This window comes from Excalfactoria chinensis, chromosome 1 (assembly GCF_039878825.1).
Source record: "Excalfactoria chinensis isolate bCotChi1 chromosome 1, bCotChi1.hap2, whole genome shotgun sequence".
Lineage (NCBI taxonomy): Eukaryota > Metazoa > Chordata > Aves > Galliformes > Phasianidae > Excalfactoria > Excalfactoria chinensis.
Window position 1 is genome coordinate 29,137,649 of NC_092825.1, and position 15,352 is coordinate 29,153,000.

General features: G+C 37.5%; 1 protein-coding gene across 3 annotated transcripts in view; it reads left to right on the forward strand.

Moving 5' to 3' along the window:
• ARID2 (AT-rich interaction domain 2) overlaps positions 1 to 15,352 on the forward strand; it is a 102,506-nt gene that overhangs the window by 49,929 nt on the left and 37,225 nt on the right. For all 3 annotated transcript variants that reach the window (XM_072360457.1, XM_072360466.1, XM_072360477.1), the window contains 3 exons: positions 9,094 to 9,227; positions 10,080 to 10,298; positions 12,935 to 13,002. In XM_072360457.1, coding sequence (XP_072216558.1) covers positions 9,094 to 9,227; positions 10,080 to 10,298; positions 12,935 to 13,002 — 421 coding nt within the window. The remainder of the gene's footprint in view (positions 1 to 9,093; positions 9,228 to 10,079; positions 10,299 to 12,934; positions 13,003 to 15,352) is intronic.

Here is a 15,352-nt window from a genome sequence, read left to right on the forward strand (position 1 = left end):
TAGCAGATGCAGAAGTTCATTCTGCAAAGGCTTCTTGATAGGACGCAAACTTCTTAACCAGATTTCAAGTGAAGCACAAATTGGACCATCTGTCACGTAATCTTACATAACCTGTGTTACAAAACGTTGTTAACACATTTAGATGCCGGTGCGTGCAATCTTTGTTTACGTGTGGGTCTGTTGGAAAGTCTGAGACTCCCTTTCATGGGAATGGAGCTTTCCCAGTTTGCTCGCAGTTGGCCCAGTGCGTGCAGTAGGGGTGTTGTGCAGAGGCTGGAGCTGAAGCCCTGGGCACGACGTGATGCGTGCAGTCAGATGGGGCTGTATGGGAACAGAGTGGGGAACAGTGTGCTGCTGCCAGCTGGGAGAGCAGAGGGCCAGATGTTTGAAAAGCACGAATGCTGGAGTTTGCTGTTTGGCTGTCTAACTGGCCAAGTACAGTGGGAAGGTTTTGATTCGTCAGCAAGTCTTACTGGGTACTCACAACAATCCAGGCATCAATTGAGCGCTTGCTGAGAACTGCTATGTAATAACTGTTTTGCTGGGTGCTGCTTTATGTGTGAGGTACTCTGTTTCTCAGTTGGTACAACACAAAACTGGAAAATCCACAAACAGTATTTTGAAGGATTCAGTTGCTGGCATGTAACTTGGAGTGGAATTCCTGGTACTGTTGCAGTCAAGGGAAAAAGTTCTGAAAAGCTTGTTGATGTCAGTGACAAAACCTACATAGATACTGAATCAAGATTGAGGCAGCTTGGTGGTGTGTGCTAAAAGATGGAGCAGAACCTTGAAGCGTAATGTCAAGTTTTAAGCATTTCTAGGAACTAGTTTGCTTAACTTTCAAGGCAAGTTTTATGAAGGAATTTCCATGAGATGAGTATGTTAGACATGACTTGAGGCAGCAGACTCATTGAGTTCCATTTCCATCTGGAGTGTGGCACCAAGCTTTAACATGTGCCCTGAATGTTACAGCCTATAACCAGCACCAGAAATTAATTAGGAAAGACCTGGAAGAGATCTCTGGTGGAATGGCACCTGCTTCTCTTTCAGCTGAGTGTAGAGCTAATGAATTGATCATTGGACTGTAATAGCTGATGTCATCTTCACTGTTTGTCATGAGTGGCAAATTGACTGTGCCCCAATACAGGGTGTGAAATATCAAATAAGCCAGACACTTCATAACAATACATAACATTGACTGACAAATACTAAACAAGCGTGTGGAGGACTCATAAGTTTTCACTCGGAGACCATAGGAATCTTGGTCTAGATGCTTTTTAGATTCAGATTCTCCAATTTTACAAGAAGCGGATTCAAAAGTCACCAGCAGCCACAGCTTGAGAGCTTGCTGCATTCTGTAAGCCCATTCCAGACTATTGTGAACAGTAAATTCTGCATGCCATTAGCTGTAGGTAGTGCAGAAATCTTTTTATTTGTATTTTTATTCTCAAACATCTGAAAACAATCCTGGAGCAACTTCTTTTTTTTTTTTTTTTTTTTTTTTTTTTTTTTTTTTTTTTAAATTTATTTTTTATTTTTTATTTTCTCCTTGACTGGAATGAAACAAAACGAAGTTCTGTCACAGGAACAGAATGTGTAACATTTGAATTCGATTTTCCAAATAACGTTATCTTTTGAGTTCTAACTCTGTAGATCCTTAGAGGTACCAGATTTTCAGAAAGCCTTGCAATGACTTGCCCTGTAAAGTCAGCCATCCTTCACAGGCCTTCGCTTGCTCCTGTATTTTCCAGACATGAAGTGCTTTCCATATCCTGTAGATCGAGCTGTTCATCAGATGTTTATTTTTTTTAAAGTGAAGCCTCTCAGAATAGAGGCATGATCCAAGCTGACAGGAGGTAGTGGGTTGTAAATTGAAATTATGTTTTCAGTTTCTTGAATATTTTAGATCATGCATTCGCTGGGCTAATGTTGATGCAAGATGCCATGCACTAGCAGGATGGAGCCTTTCGGGATGATCTTTTAGGTCTTTTCCAACCTTGGTGATTCTATGATTCTATGTGTACAGAAGCCAGATTTCATCATTATTGCATTATCACCAGTGCTTCAATGTCTTACTTAGTTGTCGTCTCAGATGCCAATGAAGATTTTATACCCTATATATATGGCATGTTTTATTAGTCATTTCCTTCTGGTCCTTCATCCATTTAGTCGCTTTAGTTCATTTTTGTACATATTAGCTGCATCTATTCATTCATTGGTATTGAAATTAAAAGAAGAGAGGATGAGAAGATTGAGACCTGTGTTATTGATATGTATACCGGGGCCTTTGCCAAATTAAGGAAGCATTCTGAATCTAAAAACCTCTGAGATTAAAGTGTGCATTTCTGGTCTGTAGATACAGATGTAAGTTGTTTTGAAACATGACATTAGCCTTTTGTAAATGCCTGATTATAATTTATGGGCTTTTGCGCAGCTGTTTTTCAGTAATAGAAAAGCTCATTTTATTATACTTCAATGTCTTACATTTTAAAAGCAAAACCTTGTCTTTATGGTAAATATTCTGCTGTTTGTACAGTAGCTGTATGCCAGACTGGTAAGATTAGTATTTAAGACTAGTAAAGCTCATTTATAAGCTAATTTACAAAGCTGCTTCTCTATGCTAAAATTCCAGGTCATTCTTCCTGCAGTAAACAAAAGGGGAGGGTTTGAAGGATTCTGGTCTGTGCAGTTATCTGTAAACAGTCAGTACTTATGTAGCATTAAGGAATCATACAAAGTCAGGCTATTAAGGTTTGGTTATTATAGCTGAAATCCAGTGATACAATGTTGTTAAACTCCATGGATTCATTCATAAATAGTAAAACATCCTCCCTCTAAACTAGCATGATGTTAAAATGGTTAAGAGTATGTGATAGGTGTAAGGTACGTCTTCTCACTTGTGATAGGGGAAAAAAAAGCATTTCAACCTTTGTGGTTTGTTTTTTTTTCCTTAGTAAGCTGGATGAGGTTGGGGTGTGTTAGGAAAAAGAATGTGCTTTGAAGACACGTAAACTGAATGACAGCTAAAGGAGCTGAGATTATGAGGGTGAAGTTGGTGCATGCTTAGGCTTAGGGAAAAAGTACATCATCTCTCTAGGTTGATTTGAATGCTGCTTTCCTACGAAAGAAGACATGATAATGTTGTGAGAGTTGTTAACACTAAAGAAAAGGACAATAATTGTAGTTTACAAATGTCTTTTAATTTATACACACCCAGAAGATTTTTCTAAATCCCCCCCAAATTGTTAGTCCAGTAGGGTTGGAAACAGTGTCGTTATTTGCTTTCACAGGGGAGAAAGGGGACAAGATCTTTAAAATTTCAGAATGCCTGTGTTTGACAGAACTGCATTTACACATTTTAATAAAGGAGGTATTAACAGAGGAGTACATCAAGGATATTCATATTGCTCAGCTCTGCTGGGACATGGGTTTAATAAAAAGCATAAGGTTCAGTATTTGTATTTTAAAACATGGAACAAAGTGGATTATTCTGGAATACAGGCTTTTTTTTTTTTTTTTTTAAGCTTAAGTAGCTATTCATTCTTGTCAGAATGGACAAGTCCAAACAAAGGTGACTGTGATCATGCTGTATTTTGAGAACTATGTGTTTTCTCTGTAGGGATTTTGCTTTTATTAAACATTCTTAGGAAATCTTACTTTCAGTAGTGAAAGTACTTCAAGCTAAGCTCAAGCTTTGACTTGGGCCAATAGGTATGAGGAAACTGGATCCAGCCACAGCACTCCTGGAGTCCCGTTAGACGAGCTAAGGCAGTCTAGCTTCTGCCGTTGGTGGAATGGCACGTGCACATGCTCAGCCATCTATGCCTGTATTTCCCCTGCTTCAGCGTTCAGTTTGATAAACTAGCAGAAAACCAACTTAGAATTCTCCTGATTTGCTAAATGTTTTCACTTAAAGAGTTAGGAAAGTCAAACAGACCATTGAACTACTCCTTTAGGTCTTTATGATTATTTTTATATATATAGTTTCAGGTTAAATTGATTAGACTTATTCATGGATTTGATTAATCTGGTCCAGGACTTTGTGAAGCCCATATCTGTCTTTGGTATGTTTTCTCCTTGATTTCAGTAGCTTTTCAGTGTTGGTCACGCCAATTAAAATACAATCTCCTTCAGTCAAAGCATGGTGGCAGTAATGATGACGGACCCAGTGATTTACTGAACAGTTTGGAGTCTTCTCCAGCAGTGACAAGCATTTAAAACTGTTAACTCTTCTCAAGGTTCATTTTGGGCCACGGTGAATTGAAAATACTGTGATCCTGAGAGTTTTTATCTTTGCACGTAGTTCAGGATCCTGCAGAACTGCTCTTTCTCCTGAACTTAGCAGCCACTGGTAAGTCTATCTTAAAATACCAACTGCTAATGCATACAGGTAGGAATTTAGCCTGTCAGAATACATAAACCACAGGCATGTTTTGTTTTTTGTTCACAGTTACTAAAATATTTCTGGCTTCATGATGATCAGAAAAGGGAAGAGATGCTGGCCAGTACGTAGGTTAATACATAAGATCTTTAAATAGATGCTTCTGTCACTGAGGGAGTGAGGTACATTTCAGATGATTTAAAATTGTGGTTATCGAGCTTTCAGAATTGGAGATGAGCATTTGATTGCAGGAAACATTTTTGTATCTCTCTTAGAATTGCTATATGCTAAATGTTGAGAAACCAGTGCAGATATGCATGAGAGCACATGATGTCATGGGACTCGTAAGGTTACGTCATGCACCGTTTCTGACTGTGCACTTGAAACTTTGGTTGTGCTACTTCATGTATTTTATTAGTTATGTTTCACAGTGTGTCTTTATTCACTTCACTGTTTTTAAACTGACTGAAGCAAAGAAGGCATTGCCTTCTCAGTGTCCTCAGTTACAAGGGCACCCACCTCAGTCAGTAGTGGGCATTTTCCCCAGTCTCTCTTTTGCTATTGACATATTTTAAAAAGCCTTTATTGTTGTCCTTGACTTCCCTCAGCAGATATAATTCCAAGCGGGCCTTAGCTTTCCTTGTGGGACCCCTGCATGTCCCAACAACATTTCTGATCTCTACTCAAGTGTCCAGACTCCATTTCCACATTCCATGGATTTTTTTTTTCCCCTTCTGTTTGAATTTTGCCACGAGCTCCTTACTCATCCATGTGGATCTCCTGGAACCTTTGCCTGATTTGTTTTTTACTCTTTGTGATGCAACAGTCTTGGAAGTAGCAATGCTTGAATGTCAAGCAACTCTCTTGGGCCCGTTTACCTGCCAGCGCTCTCACCTGTGGGATGCATCCAAGCAGGTTGTTGAAGTGGTCACAGTTCTCTTGAAGTCCAGTTTTGCAATCCTTCTTATTGCCTTGTTTCTTCTGTGTAAGATCCTGAACTCCACTGTCTCATGCTCCCAGCCTTCATTCGCATCCCCAACCAGTATTCTGTAAGAAGAGGTTCCCACAGCACACCTCTTCTCGTTGGCTCCATCACTGCCTGTATCAGAAAGTTATCATCAACACACTGTAGAAGCCTTCTGGACTATTTGTGCCTGACAGCATTGCTTCTATGAAAATATGAGGGTGATTGAAGACTCCCGTGAGAACCAGTGCCTGTGATTGTGAGGCTGTGTGTGGGAGGCTTCATCAGCTTCCCCCTCCTGATCAGGCAGCTGGTAGTATACATAGTGTGCTACCCCTGTTTGCCTGGCACTTAAGCTCACCCATAAGCTTTCCGCTTGTTCATCGTTCATCCTTAGGCAGGGCCTGATACATTCCAATTGCTGTCTCACATAAAGAGCAACTTCACTGGCTCAACTTGCTGATTTATCTTTCCTAAAAAGTACATAGCCATCCATAACAGCATTCCAGTCTTGCGAGTTGTCCCAGCCATGTCTCTGTGATTGCAGTGAGATCATAGCCCTGTGACCGCACACTAATTCTTTCTGTTTATTCCTCATGCCATGTGCTGTGGTTTACAGACACTCAGAGGAAAAAAAGGGAGCAGGGGATGCAGGTTTCCCTAGGGGGATGCAAGAAGGGTCCCCCACAGCTATACACACCCTTGAAGTTGCTGGCCTTCTGGCTCATGTCATAGGAGGCAGCTAAGGAATGGTTGCACTGTTCTGGTTGGCCTGTCTTATTTGCTGTTCACTTGCAATGGCACGAGCATTGCCATTTTGGACCCCACCTTCCAAGTGCTTCAGCTTAAAGTAGCTTAAATGTGCATAGAATCACAGAATCACTCAGGTTGGAAAAGACCTTAAAGATCATCGAGTCCAACTGCAACCCAACCATACTACCCTCACTAACAACCCTCTGCTAAATCATGTCCCTGAGCACCACATCCAAACAGTTTTTAAACACATCCAGGGGTGGTGACTAAATCACCTCCCTGGGGAGCCTATTCCAGTGCTTCACAGCCCTTTCTGTAAATAAGTGTTTCTTAATACCCAACTTAAACTTACCCTTTTGCAACTTGAGGCCATTTTCCCTTGTCCTGTCAGCAGTGAGAAGAGACCAATCATGCTCTCACTGTAAGCACCTTTCAGGTATTGGAAGAGAGCAGTAAGGCTCCCCTCAGCCTCCTTTTCCCCAGACTAAACAGCCCCAGTTCCTTCAGTCTCTCCTCATAGGGCATGTTCTCCAAGCCCTTCACAAGCCTTGTTGCCCTTCTTTGGACCTGCTCCAGCACCTCAATGTCCTTTCTGTACTGAGGTGCCCAAAACTGAACACAGTACTCGAGGTGAGGCCTCACCAATGCCGAGTACAGGGGCAGGACAGCTTCCCTAGTCCTGCTCACCACACCATTCCTGATACAAGCCAGGATGACATCGGCCTTCTTGGCCACCTGGGCACACTGCTGTCTTGTATTCAGCTGGCTGTCCATCAGTAGAGAATACATAAGTACTACTTGTATTAACTGCTTTTATTAAAGATTTTCATAAAATGATGAAGTTCTCACAGTAATGTAATTTCTTAGTCTTTCCAAATGACCATTATAACAGAAATAAAATTACTTAGGTGTGGATGAACTATTTTGTTTCAGTTTGTTTGAAGTACTATCAGTGATACTCGTCTGCTTGTGATTGCCTTTTGCAGTAGAGAACCTAGGAATTGCATTTGATCTTAATCTTTGGATTTCAGATTTAAGGGAAGGGACAGAAGTAAGATGAGAGAGTAAAGAAGTGAGTGGAAAAGAAACAGGGTTTAGATTTAAAATCTTCTGGGTAGGGAAATGTTGAGTTGCATGTTTTAAGAGGTTGTAAACAACTTAGTTTGGTAGGATTTCTTTTTTCTTTTTTCTTTTTTTTTTTTTTTGAGATTTTTAAAGTGGGATCTAAGTAGAATAAATGGTTATTTCTAGTTTAAAGGAAAAAAACAACTATTTAAATGCAATCTTTATTCTGTTGAATCCTTAAAAACGAATAATTGTGCAGTGAGGATTGCTGTTGACTTGTTAACAGAGGGCACTGTAGCAGTGGTTCAGATGAGGATAACATACATTCACTTTGAATATCATAAGCACCATTGAGACTCAAATCATATTTGTGTGGGGTACAGTCATATGTGTAGTATAACTTACTAACTCTGAAGTTGTCTTCTTCCTTCTGGAATTTCCTAACATGTTAAGAGCATGGTTATGAAAACTGAAGCTTCATTTCATGAAATAGTAATGTGTGCAAAATATTCCCTGGAGGTCATCAATAATGCTGCTTTGTTTAAGTAAGTGCTTAAAATCATTCTGATTCACTGTAAGTTACTGGCTTCAGTGTCTACTGACAAAAATTATATCAAAAGCTTTTTTCCTCCTAAGATATTACATATTTTTAGTACATAAAAATGGGAAGAGAAACATTTTGAATGGTCTCATGATGATGTAGTATTTTGAGTTCAATTTAATTGACTTGACACTGTTTTTCAACAAGTTGAAAGCTTCCAAATGTAGGCAACTTTAGAATAATTTCATTAGGGATATTGTAGTTACATGTCTATAAAATGAAGGCCGTTGTGGTCATGCTGTCCTTATGCACTGGAATGTTGTAAGTTTGGAAAGTTACAGTTTATAATGCTAGAATAACTAAGTTGAGATAATTAATTTACTGAGCCGATTAGCTCTTTGATTTTGATGTATACATAGCTTCTGTGCTTGCAGACCACTCTGGGATAATCTATCACTGTGTAGAGTATATCAGCATTTTTCTGAAAGGATTTAAAGGGATTTCTGATAGTCATTAGTTGCAGCTGTGGCTCAGTTTCTGACCTTGAATCGCTGCCGGCAGTAAATCTTAACTCTCTCCATCTTGTGTAATAGATAGAATTTGGTACGTTGTTTTTCTTTAGGTCAGAAGAAAGGAAGGAGCTGTTTTCCTGGGCTTAACCTCAGTAAGGGTATTGGTAAACTTTACAGAATAATTGTTTAGGATAGCAAAGGAAAAACTGACCTTGCAAAAAACTGATTTAGTCACAAGAAAACTCGGTTGTACTGGGTCTGTTTAGCCTTGATAAAAGAAGACTTGGAGGTGATCTTATTAATATTCATATATATCTTAAGTGTGGGATCAAAAAAGACGTGGTCAACCTCTTTCCAGTAGTCTATGGGGAAAGGACAAGGAGTAACAGCCATAAAATGGAGCATTGGAAGTTCTGCACCAGTATGTGAAGGAAGAGGGTGACGGAGCACTGAAACAGGCTGCCCAGGGAGGTTATGGATTCTTCTCTGGAGATATTCAAGACCCACCTGGATGCCCACCTGTGCAGCCTGCTGTAGGGAGCCTGCTTTGCAGGGTGGTTGGACTCAGTGACCTTTAACGGTCCCTTCCAGCACCTACAGTTCTGTGATTTTGTGATTTAGTTATGAACTGTTGCTGAGGTTTGCAAAGATGTTTAATATCTAAAGCCAAAATTCCACATACCTGCATTTTCTGTATCATACGTCAGTCTGACTATGACCTTGTTGTGTGCCGTTTGAGTATCATTTGCAGTGTATCCCCATGTTTGTGTAGTTTGTTTCCTTTGGCAGTTCAGTTCTTGAGAGATAAGAAGGATTTAGTTATATATACTCAAAATCTTTTAAATTTAATTTTTTATTTTATTTTATTTTATTCCAGTTATCTAGAAAAGTATGAAAAAGTCCATCATTTTGGGGAGGAGGATGAGGAGGTACAACCAGGCAATCCAAAGCCACAGCTTCCCATTGGTGCAATCCCAACTTCCTACAACTACCAGCAACACAGCGTGTCAGGTAAATTTTTGAGATATGCTTTTTAAGTTTTTTTTTTCCACGTATTTTAGAACAAGCTACAGTAATAGTGTATAAATACATTGATAATAATATTCAAATCATCAAATCTGTAAGTCATTCAGGCTCCTTTACACATCCAAAAGCTTTCCACTGTGAGCCACAACAGAATGAGAATCTGTAAACCGTTATACTTCTTTCCAAGTGCTCCTTCTTTTAAGTAGTGGGACTAAAGTTATTTGTCTTGAAACATACCTTGAAAATTCACAGATTCTGTTTCCATTGATTCAGTCATTTCTCTGAAGAGCCAAATATCTGGTTGAGCGTAGAATTATTTAAGCTTTAAAGTTTGAGGAATACAGCTCGTGCATAAGAAACCTGAATCAACCCCACTGTAAATTATAGACTAAGATAGATTATAGACTGCCACTCTTGGGAAAAAAAACCAAACAACACAAAACAGTTGTTTATTAACAGATTTCATGGACTCTGTGGAATGGATGGGTAATTCGTTGCATAGAAAGCAAGTTTGTATTATATTACAATTCTGTTCTGCTTTAATTAAAGTTTACATTTTCAAAGCTTTTCTTTGGAAGGTTGTGTTGCAGTATTTCATTCCAGAGTTTCCAAAGGCATTAATATCTACCTAGAAGGGTACACAAACAGGTAGCATGTCCTGAAAATTTTGGTCAAAGTTAAATGGGGCGAACAAGTTGAATACTGTAAAAGCAATACCTTAGAAAGTACAATATTTAAAAAAATGTATGTGTCACTCATAAAAAATAATGGACAAAATATCATTTGAATATTAATCATTTTTGCTATGAAAACGTTGCTGTTTTTTTTCTTACTTAGATTATCTTCGTCAAAGCTACGGGCTATCTATGGACTTTAACTCACCAAATGATTATAATAAATTGGTGCTCTCACTGTTATCTGGACTCCCAAATGAAGTGGATTTTGCAATTAATGTATGTACTCTTCTTTCAAATGAAAGCAAGCATGTCATGCAGCTTGAAAAGGACCCTAAAATCATCACTTTACTGCTTGCTAATGCTGGAGTATTTGATGACAGTAAGTATGTGACATTTCTGCAACAGAGAAGTCAATACCTGTTTATTGCTTTCTTGCGCAACCCTTAGTAATCAATTTGTTGGTACTTTTTTACCCTGTAATATAACTGTATCTAGTTCTTTTATTTTTTTTCTTTTTTTAACCTCCTTCTCAAATATTGTTTATATCAGACACGGAGCATTACAAATATTCTTTTAAGTTAGATAATTTGAAACAGTGTTATTTAACAGTTGAATGAAAACTGAGAATTAGTCTTTTATTGTTACATCTCAAGTGTGCAGCATTGGATTTCCATTTCTTATAGTGCATTACTGCTTTCTTCTGAATTCATAGGACAGTGCTGATTTCTCCTAATTCTTTCCTAGTGGCAGTCACAAATTAAAAACTGAAAAGAGTGCTCTGAAAACAGACCCACCAGGTTTTGATCCTGGCTGTTCATATTCAAGTGTATAAAATTCAGAGAACGAATCTCAAAGGATAAGAAGTAGTTGATGTATTAACACTTTGGTTTTTAAAGGTAGTCTGTTCCCTCAGTATACAAAAAGTATGTGAAGTGATTCTGTTCAAAATGTTCAGTGTGGCTTCCATGACAAGTTGTTCCTTGTTAATTTCTCATCTGTCAGGGAAAGGGGTAGGAAGGAGAAAAGAAGAAGGTAAAAAATAAAGGTTACCCTAAACTATCCTGAAATCATAATAGCGTATCTCCTATCTCGTAGAGATGGGGAGGAAGTATTTGCTGGTTTTATGTAACATCTTTTTTTTAATGATAGTAAATAGATGAAATGAACATTTTTAGTTAAATATGTTTGTCTGCTACTACAGATGATCGCATGTATCTGTTGAGTGTAAATACGCTTTGCACATGTAAGCACAAACATAATGTGGTTTGTCAGAGACTCAGTTTCACAATTCTGGGGAAGAATCCATGTTAGACACCGTATGCTGATTTTTTGGTTGTTGTTTTTTTTTTTTCCTTTTAATATCACAAATGTTTTTACATAATGGAGCTGTTTCTTTTTTTTCCCCTCAGCACCGCATTAGTGTGTTTTCTGACTTCTCTGTTATGTTTCTGACTTGTGTCTCTGCCCTTCAGTTCAATTCAGATCAATTAGATACTGGTCTGTCAGCATCTTAATCTAGCCCAATTTCAGGAACTTTCTAAGAAAAAAGAAACTTAGTCCTGCAGATTAACAGTTCCAAGTAGAATTATTTGAGTTTGCCATCACTTATTGTTCCTCGGATGGAACTTGTATCGGTAATTGGTAATAATCAAATTTTGTATTGTTATTTCACAATTTCTTGGACTTTGCAAAAGTAGGCAGCATTTTCTCAAGCTCTTACATTGGAATCTGAGCACAGGCTTGTCCATAGCTGGCCTGTGCTTCTGTTACTTATGTTGAAAAGTATTTTCATCTTACCTGGTGCCCCTAGAGAATACATCTTCTGAGTGTCCTAGCAACATTAGGAAGACTATTTAAGACAAAATGGGGAAATGAAGGGTGATGTTTACGTACTTCTGAGCATGAAGCTTTTATGTTATAAATACTGAAGGTAAATTGTCAAGTTATGTGATTAAACGAAATCTGTAATAGTAAACTATGAAAATACTGTCACAGTAATTTCAGGTGTAAATGATAGCTGATTAATTTTATTTGAAGTGGGTTTTAGACTTGGCTTGTCTATAATTAAGGTGTTAACAATGATAATATTTATAATGCACTGTTTCTAGGTAACAGGAAAAATATGTTTTCAGCTCCTTCTCTGACCCTTCAGTAGTTTGAGATGACAATTATATTGCATGTAGTAGGACAGTCCCAGAAGTTTGAGATGTTTATGTAGTGTCTACAGTATGAAATGCTGCATGAAGCCCTGGTTTGGTTTCTGTTAAAGCTGAAATAGCCTTGGAAATGAGATTGTTGCATTTTGCTCAAAGTATTGAAACATTACAAACCAAAATTATATATATATACATATACATTTACATATGTATTTACCTGCCCTTAGCTTATTACAGAATATTGCAAGACAAAGCTAAGTTTTAGTTAGGCTGAATCTTATCTGCTACTTGCAAGCAGTGATGGTTAGAAAAATCTGTGGTACTGACTCCATTAAACATTCAAGAGCACTGATTAGGCTTCCTGGTTAAATACTGGCTTTCAGCTGAGTGCTGTCAAACTATCAGTGCTGCTGTTCTGCTTTGCAGAAAACAGTAGTGGGAATTTGCCTACTGAAATAGTGTTTACAGCTTATACTGGGCACATGGAAAATAGTTGTTCATGTGAGGTTGAAAACTGAATGCTTGTCTTCTTTAAAAGAGCTGCAGAGATTTCTGTCATGGCTTTTATTTATTTATTTTGGAATTCATAAACTGGTCAATTCTTCTGGTTATCTTCTGTTTAAACTGTAAAACTGCAGTAGTCATTAAATAAATCACTGGTGAATTTTGAGGAGGTTCATCCGATTTAGTACAGAATTCTTTGAAGGAAAATGAGATGCTAGAATAACCTGTAGTGTTGCTGAATCTTTAAATCTTTATCTGGTTTGGTTTGTGGATTAGAAAGAAGTTTAAATGTTCAAATCTCTTTTTTTAATTATTATTATTTTTTTTTACTGAATTCTGCTTTTTATGCTTAAAGCTTTAGGATCATTTTCTGCTGTATTTGGAGAAGAATGGAAGGAGAAAACTGATAGAGATTTTGTTAAGGTAATTTTAAGAATATTAGATTATTTTAAACTGCATATGGTGGGGGTCTCAAATCCTTAAAAAGAAAAAAGAAGGTACAATAGCATATGTCTCTTGAATTACTGAACTTTATTCTTTTCACTTAAATACAGTAAAACAGTTGCAGTTGTGATAAAATGTTGGGATAAGCAGGAAGAAAAGTAGTTAAGGAAGGTAGGTGCAGGTAAATGGATAAAGAAGTTCTGTGTTTCAATTCAGAAGAACTGATGTGTGAAGAGGAAAACTATCCAACATATTTAACAGGGGTGGGGGTGGGGGAAAGTAATGTTTGAAGCTGCAGTGATCAGAAAAGAAGAAAAAACAAACAACAGAATCAGACACACAACAACATTCCGAACTGTGAAAATAGGGAGCATAACACAAGAAGATAAGGCAAATTTCATGAAGTTAGAAATGTGTGCTTGTTTTAGTTGGTGTTTTTGCACAAGACGTTTTTATCTTTCCACTAGAGGGCATGATGTACTGTTATTAGAAATGAAATGAGGATTAAAAACATAAGAGAAGTTGCTTTGTGTAAACGCTTGCTTGTTATAGGTGAATATTTTGAAGTGAATGAGAGCCTGCAATGTACTGTTGTTGAAAGAGGTTTGACATTTCAACATATTCACTGCAATATGCAGCAACTTCCTTACACAGAATTTCAGGTGAAAGTTTGTGTGACTGAAGTAGAAGAAAGCCAGGTTAAAGTGTGTTTTACTAGACTGTGGCTGTTGTTACATGAAAATATGAAGTGAGCTGCTGAGTTATTTACAGACTGGGAGAAGGTTTTCTGCTCAACTTCTTAATCCTTTCATGTATTTAAATGTCTTGCCAATGGTCTTTATATAACGAAATATTTGTTAGGAGCTCTTTCCGTTTGTTTTCTGTTTCATTTGTATGTAACTCAGTTTTAGGAAAAGTTGGACTACCATAGGGTTAGTTAAATGATAAATATTGTTGAAATACCAATGAATAGATTCCCTAAGAATGATTTCCTAAATAAAGTTAACAAAAACAACAGAAAGTAAAGGTAAGCTTTCATTTTTGTTAGTGTATGAACTTGAAAATGTGCGGTATAAGTGTGCTGAAGAGAAATGTGGAAAATAATACTTCATAATATGTTTCCTTTTCCACTGAGGATGATGTGGACCTTAGGTTGGGGAGCTCTTCATTTTTTCTTTATTATAGCACTTAGCACTTCTGTTGTGACTTCACACTAAGCTGTCGCAGACTGTTGCTGATCCAGAGGAGCAACAAGTACTGCGTTTAGAACTGTAAACATTTAAAACCACATGGAATTCTAATTTAATATATGTTCATTAATTATATACATCTAAGTAATTGTGACAGATAAAGGCAGATGGTTCTGATAAATGTTTTTAGCGAGTGTTAAGTAGAACCACTGTAGCTGCAGTAAGATTTACTAACAACAAACTTGGATACTCTCCAAGGTCTATTCTTGAGCGTTCAACATATGTATAGTACCACTCTGTAGTGAAATGCTTCTGAAAGCATGTTAGAAATGTACCACCACATCTCATAATATCTCTTAATGCCAAGAATCTGCATTGTTCATAACATCTCACTTTAAGCATTTGTTTTACCCCGTTACTGAAAGCCCTTTGTTTTGTACTGCAGCTGTGAATGTATTCAAACAGAAAACATGATGGGAACTTCCTGACATAGAATGGAGATATTTGATTGGCAGGGTAGATGTAGAGCATTTGGGGTTTTTTTAAACTACTTTTTATACCTTTAGGGTTAATAGAATGGTTATTGAGTGTGTGCTCCCTGCTTTTACTGCTCACATTACCTTTTTAATCAGTTCTTGTTGATTTGTTTCTGTTTTACTACCAGTTGTTCATTTGGTTTTGTAGTCATTGTTCAAGTTTGTTTCTCTACTGTAATGGCAGCAGATTAGAATTTTCTGTAAAGATGAAAGCAAAAAAAAGTTCTTAGGAGAAGAGCAGAATTATGAACTAAAAGGGCATTGTGATAGCATGAGAATAGAAAGGGTGGAGGTGAATAGAAAGTAGGGGAAAGAGCTATTTCTCAAATATATAAATAGCAAGCTAGCCGGAATTAAGTTGACAGAAATCCTGCTGAGCTCGTAAATGTTACCCTCAGATATCAGTGTTTTTTTCGTTTGTTGGAGCTTGGTTTTTTGGTTTTGTTTTGCAGAGAAATACTGGAAGTCTTGGAACTTGTGACAATTGTCTTGGGGTTAAATTCAGGATTCATAGGGAAACTGTTATTAATTTTTGTTGTTGGGAAATGAACGTTAAGTGTTGGTATGTCTGTTTTTTCAAAAAAAAAAAAAAAAAGAAAGAAA